Source organism: Rhea americana, unplaced genomic scaffold (genome assembly GCF_003343005.1).
Source record: "Rhea americana isolate MKP2758 unplaced genomic scaffold, rheAme1 scaffold_1, whole genome shotgun sequence".
NCBI lineage: Eukaryota > Metazoa > Chordata > Aves > Rheiformes > Rheidae > Rhea > Rhea americana.
Window position 1 is genome coordinate 9,053,995 of NW_028185038.1, and position 6,584 is coordinate 9,060,578.

Sequence of the window (6,584 nt, forward strand, 5' to 3'; positions counted from 1 at the left end):
GTCAAAAGCCTTGCTCAAGTCAAGGTACACAATGTCCACGGCTGTCCCCTCATCTACCCAGACAGTCATTCCATCACAGAAGGCTATCAGATTGGTTAGGCAGGATTTCCCCTTGGTGAATCCATGCTGGCTACTCCTGATCACCTTCTTCTCCTCCATATGCCTGGAGATGACATCCAGAATGAGCTGTTCCATCACCTTTSCAGGGATGGAGGTGAGGCTGACTGGTCAATAGTTGCCTGGGCCCTCCTTGCCCTTCTTGAAGACGGGAGTGACACAGGCTTTCTCCCAGTCCTCAGGCACCTCTCCAGTTCTCCAGGACCTTTCAGAGATGATGGAGAGCGGCCTGGCAATAACATCCGACAGCTCCCTCAGTACCCGTGGGTGCATCCCATCTGGGCCCATGGATTTGTGGATGTCTAGCCTGCCCAGAAGGTCTCTAATCCTATCCTCCTCAACCAAAGGAAAGTCTTCCCTTCTCTGGACTTTCTCCCTCACGTCCAGGCTGCAGGATTCCTGRGGGCTGCCCTTAGCAGTGAAGACTGAAGCAAAGGCGGCATTCAGCAATTTTGCCTTCTCTGTAKCCCTTGTCACCAGGGCCCCCGCCCCATTCAGTAGCGGGCCCACATTTTCCCTAGTCCTCCTCTTGCTGACGATGGATTTGAAGAAGCCCTTCCTGTTGTCCTTGACATCTCTTGCCAGACTCAATTCCAACTAGGCCTTAGCCTTCCTCACAGCAGCTCTACATACTCTGACTGCATTCCTCTAATTCCCCCAAGTAGCCTGTCCCCTCTTCCACATTCTTTGTGTTTTCTTCTTCTGTCTGAATTTGGCCAGGAGCTCCTTGCTCACCCAAGCAGGTCTCCTGCCCCTTTTGCTGCACTTCTCACTCATAGGGATGCACCGCTCTTGAGCTTAGAGGAAGTGATGTTTGAATATTAGCCAGCTCTCCTGGACCCCCCTTCCCTCTAGGACCGTAACCCACGAGATTCCACCAATCAGGTCTCTGAAGAGCCTGAAGTCTGCTCTCCTGAATACCAGGGTTGCAATCCTGCTTGTTGCCTTACTTCTTTCCTGCAGGATCCTGAACTCTACCATCTCGTGGTCACTGCAGCCAAGGCTGCCCCCAACCTTCACATCACTAACCAGTCCCTCTCCGTTGGTAAGGACAAGATCCAGCAGGACACCCTTCCTCATAGGCTCCTCCACCATTTGTGACAAGAAGTTATCATCAATGCATTGCAGCAGCCTCCTCTTCCATAGCTGAACTTCATCCATATCATGCTGACAACATCTTTTCAAGCAAAAAAGGAGGTAGACAACTATTCCAATTATTTAGGAATAAAGCAAGGAATAAAAAGAATAAAGGAAAAAAAAATCTAGTTCACTTGAAATAGCACTTCTCTAGGAAGCCATAGCTCACAGAATTCAATATATGAAAATTTCAAAGTTAAATTTTTATTCTCAAGACATGTTCTTTTGTTTGTTTAACATTCAGTAGCTAGTTCAATATTTACCAAAATCAATGAAAAATTATATTCTTAATAAACTCCACTGCAAAGGGATGCTTTGGGGGTATGTAATAGCCATATTTTCAGCTATGCACTCATGACTTACGAGATCAGAACCCATAAAAAGTCCCTAGAGCTCAGTACCGCTGAGTGAAGGGTGATGTCTCTGTGGCCCCATTATATCAGGCACTGCACAAATACTGAGAGACAGCCCTTATAATCACCTGTCACCTGATGCTTCACAGCATTGTTTTAAAAGGAACCATTTGAAAAGTGATCTTTCAAAGGAGCAATTTCTGACATTCCAAGTATAYTTTTAATGCTTGCCATCAAAAATTTCACATTATGACTTGTGATCTTAACCTTCATGAACTGTAGATGCGAGTCAAAGGGGACAGTGGAGAATTTCTCGGTGAACTTCAGGATGCCTATGCTACCATGAGTTGCTCCACACTAACAGAAATGACATACCTGTTACATTAAACTAATTCTGTGAGTGTAATCTTACAGTGTGAAAGAACAGAAATATTTGGTTAAGATGATGATGTTTAGAAAGTAAAGATATGGTAAGATGTTTTGAGGCAAAGCAGCCTCTAGACAAGGAACTACAGTAATCCCTGGGAGACAGAAGCGGCAAGAGAAGCAAATGAGTAAATACATTTAGCAGAAAGATACTAATGTCTAGACTTTGGGATTTGGCTCTAATTACCAATGTTTACTCCTTCATAATCTTCTTTTGTTATATAAAGGGACAGCTCATTTCCTTAACATCTAAAAAACAAATGTCCTTGTTTCCCATACAGTCTTAGGTGTTTATTTTAGTTTGACATAAAAAGCAAACTGCAAAAAGAATGTCAGCAACACAGCAAGCCCCAATAGCTATGGGGAATAAATATAAGCAATAACTATGGGGATATAATAGAGATGGCAATCCACTGGATACCGCACAGGTTGGGCATACCTGACTGCTCAGTTACGTCTTTCAGCAGCTATGGTAGTGTGGGAGCTGGAGGGGCTGAGACTCGAAGATTTTTTGTTTCTTTCCTTATGACCTTTGTTTCATGGAAGGAAACAATCGGTTCACAGACTGGAGGCTGAATATGTGAGCTAAGCAAATGTACTTCATCACGTCTTTTGTTGCTATATGGTAAGACTGTACTTTGCTTTTTAGTCTGAAATAAGGAACGAGTCAAGAAAACTTCACAATAGCAAAAGTAATCACTTTCATCCCAAAGGATGACACCGCCATAAGCTGGCTGGTTCACTGGAGCAGAGCTAGGCTTTGCCTCTTTCAATCTACCAGCTCCCTCCWCTTTGGTAAAGGAGTAAAAGCACATTAATAGTACTTAGCCTTGTGYATTAGCAGCTTGGGTGCAAGGACTGCGTGTGCTGGCACATACCGGGTAAAGCTTGGGCATGCATCCAAAAGGTTTAGCTCCTCTGCAGAAATACTTCATCATAGATTATGTAGCTTTGTTTGTGTATGCAGTGAAATCTTAGTAATACGAGATCTCACTACAGCCCCTTGCTGTTAAATATTTCCCTTGGGAGGAGGAAAGAGGCTTCTGTTTTGCATAAGAATTATGAGATGGACTATTAGCTGTTGTAAACTAAAGAGAAATTGCTTTCTCTTGTCTACTTTAATGAATCTCACATAGAAAGCCCTAAATCTAGCAGGCACTGCAATGAAATCAAATTTCCCTAAAATTTATCTGGAAGTAGTTCTTCTCAGTCAGGAATAAATGAGGAACAAAAAAATAAATTATTCCTCAGACAGCCTCAGAGGTATTTTGCTGTATTTAGGAGGTATCCTAATTACATCCATAGWGCTCAACTGAATTTAAACAAAGGAAACAAATGCATTTCACTGATTGCACATGCATGAAAGAGAAGGATTAATATTTATGATTTGGGAATAGTTCTCCTCCATTTTTTTTACAGCTTTTACACTTTAAATATGAAAAGGCAAGCTCTTACCATATACTGCTTCAGCATATACTCCTAGGYGCTGTGCAACGCCAAACACAATAGCCACGCAGGTATTGTTCGTACATGCTCCAGAAATGAATGACACTCCACCTCTGTATCACATTACACAGCTCCAGGCTATCTAACAGAATAAGATCCCTACATTTTCCTCGCAAACTTCACCAGGCTGCTTAATACTGACTCACCTTTTCCCTGTGGGATAGAACCTGGAGCAGGAATTGCCATCCCAGGCGCAATAAGGGTCGCGGGCTAAACAGCAGTCAGCACAAGCGGTCCCGTAGATATGGCAGCGGTGCAAGGACACCTGGGTGACCCCCTCATTTGAGCTCACGTACAACTGTTGCTGCATAAGGAAACAGAAAGATCTATTTCAGATGTGGAACTCAGTGGAGGGGCTTCACCCAAGACGCAGCTCACATCCCTAAAGATCTTTCAATTAATTTTGGAAATAATTCAATACCAAGAGGGGAACTGCTAATATATGTAAAGCTAAAATAAACAGAAACCTCCTAGGTGAATAGGCCTATAATATTTCCACCTTCCTGTCAGAAAACACTTAGAAACACTGAGGAATGTTAATGTTTTTTTGGACATTGAGTGTCATTGTTCTGTTCTGGGGCARACAGGCTGAGTTAATACTGTTCAGATTTGAGAACGTGGTTCTTATTCAGCGAGGATTATTGGATCAAGCCTTTGAACTAAGTATTTTCTCTGAATATACTCCCTTTAACAAATGCTACGCAGAGCTCCTGGTTGGATTTGCCASTGCATAGATTTCCAAGGCATAAAACCTAGAGATTATGCTGGAGCTTAGGGCCAGGTTCTGTTAGTCTTACACACCTTGAAGAGTAAGCCAACAGGATTGTTATGGTAAGTGAGAGCTTTTGCAAAGGAAATTCAAGAGAATAAGTCATGATCAGAATCAGGGCCAGAGTGATTCTTTTATTCAGAAACAATTAAACAATATTTTTGAAAATAAAAATTTATCTTGAACAAAAACCTAGAAACTCCTCCTATCATTTTGTTATAAAACTAACAAATGACACTGAGTTTATATGAGTGAGTAATCTCACTTGTTAATGATTTTGTAAATTATTGAGCACTATTTTGTTTGTAAAATCACAGAACACAGAATTTTAGTTTTGGCTTGGCTGTTCAACATTTCTCTTAGCTATTCTAATCAATGACACTGCCACCATTATTACCAACTAGTCAGACAAGCACAATTTCACCATGTCCCAGCAYGGTCTTTTTTGCATAGAGCAGATTTCTAAAGGAAAACTTCAATTTMTGAGTTTTATATATATGAGGAGGACAAGTTTCATCTCATAGTGCTTTTTTATTACTGGTCAAAAAGAGAAAAAAAAAGATTGATAATTTCACTGAATTGAAAATAGCAAATAATGACTAAAAAACATCTAAACCTAGTTGCTCTGGGCTAGATAAATGTCTTATGTAAACTTCAGTGAAATTTCTCTGTACTCATTAGGTGCAAATCTTCTGCCTGTATGTAGTATGATAAATCACAACTGGTATTTTAGTGTCTTTAGGTCAATTTTGTTCTCAACTAATAAGTACTAAGTGACCACTTTTCTTTACCTTTTTAGATGAAATCTTCATTGTTGTTATTGGAGAATTACTCTGAAAGACAAAATTCCAAATCATACTGATGAAGACTCTCTTGTTAATACTGTCCCAATATTAAAATTTAAAATTTACTAAAACTTAAGTCATATCTAAATAAATTGTAACTTTGCATATCTTGGAAAGGCATCATTCACTTCTACCATTTTTTGTTATTTTCAGAGCTAAACAAGTAACATAAATGCAATGAATATCTCACTGAAGGTATTGGCTGAATTAAACTATGTTATTATTCATCATGTGCATATACAAGTTTCTGTACACATTATATCAAATTACTTCTATATTACCTAACCAGTACAACAGAAATATGTGTTTTAAAGCCATCACTCTCAMTTTATAATACGAAACAATGTTTGTTCTTTGAACTTGATGGTATGGAAAAATCATGCAATAGCTCATGCATATTTACCACGTGATCAGAATAAGAATATGTCCTATTTCTTCTACACATTATCTACAGTGCATACAGTTTGGTTGCCATCCAACACATACTTTCAGTRTACTAATGACTTGCATATTAAAAATGGTGCCTATGTTGCTGAATGTTTGTTTCAGACAGATGGTCCTGTATCCTACTGTACATCATCACTGGACTCTGTTATGGTCTGTGCCCAAACCAGTTAAAGAACTTGAAAAGGAGTTAGCACATTCACTGTCTTAAGAAACTGAAACCATTTATTAATCTCATGAAAAAAAATGATAAAAGTGATGGTAATAAAAATGTTCCTCATGTTGTGAAGATTAATATTTGCTCAGTTGCAAAGGAAAGCCATAGTGATGGGCCAGGATTAACTGCAGTGGACTGGCAGCGCAGCAAGGAGGCCAGGACTACAGAATCTGCAAGCAGCTCATGCGAACTGCTAAAGGTTTGAAGAAGCTTAGAGCTGCTGTAGTGCTTCATAACTGAACGGTTACAAGTACAGTTCAAATCAATAGTGGATCTGAGGCCACATTTTCCTTTCCCTGCTTCTACTCCAGCAATGAATCCGTGCTTTGGTTGCTTTTTGGTATTTAATAGCACAAAGCTGGGGATCTCATTCCCTCCTTGTGGAGAGAGTCATCAACGTACTGCCACCCTGCCTGTGTACCCTACCAAGCTGTACRGCTCGCCATGGCAGAGGTGACAACATCTTGATTTTGAGGATGTAGACAAAAAAGTCTCTGTATAGAAGTGCAGAAACTAGGTTTAGGGTCAGGATTCCTCCCATCCAACCCATTTGCTTGCCGTGTTAGTTTATCTTTCTGTAAATGGAATTAGGAATACTTGTGTGGATGGCACTTTTTGTGTACTATTACTCACTTATCTTTTTTTAAAGAGAACTCTTCCACACAAATCTAGGAGGAGTGCTTATGCCTTTATGAGGGGTAACACAGGGAGTGTTCCCTTCCACAGAGAGATGATTTTTGCTGCCTATCTAGATAACAAGGCATAAATTT

The 6,584-nt window shown here is 40.3% G+C and overlaps 1 protein-coding gene across 1 annotated transcript in view; it reads right to left on the reverse strand.

Annotated features, from left to right (window-relative positions):
- Window positions 1-6,584, reverse strand: part of SEMA3C (semaphorin 3C) — a 130,749-nt gene that overhangs the window by 12,954 nt on the left and 111,211 nt on the right. The window contains exons 14-15 of the mRNA XM_085298858.1: window positions 5,100-5,141; window positions 3,686-3,843 (exon numbers count right to left, since the gene is read on the reverse strand). Of these exons, the coding sequence (XP_085154984.1) occupies window positions 3,686-3,843; window positions 5,100-5,141 (200 nt within the window). The remainder of the gene's footprint in view (window positions 1-3,685; window positions 3,844-5,099; window positions 5,142-6,584) is intronic.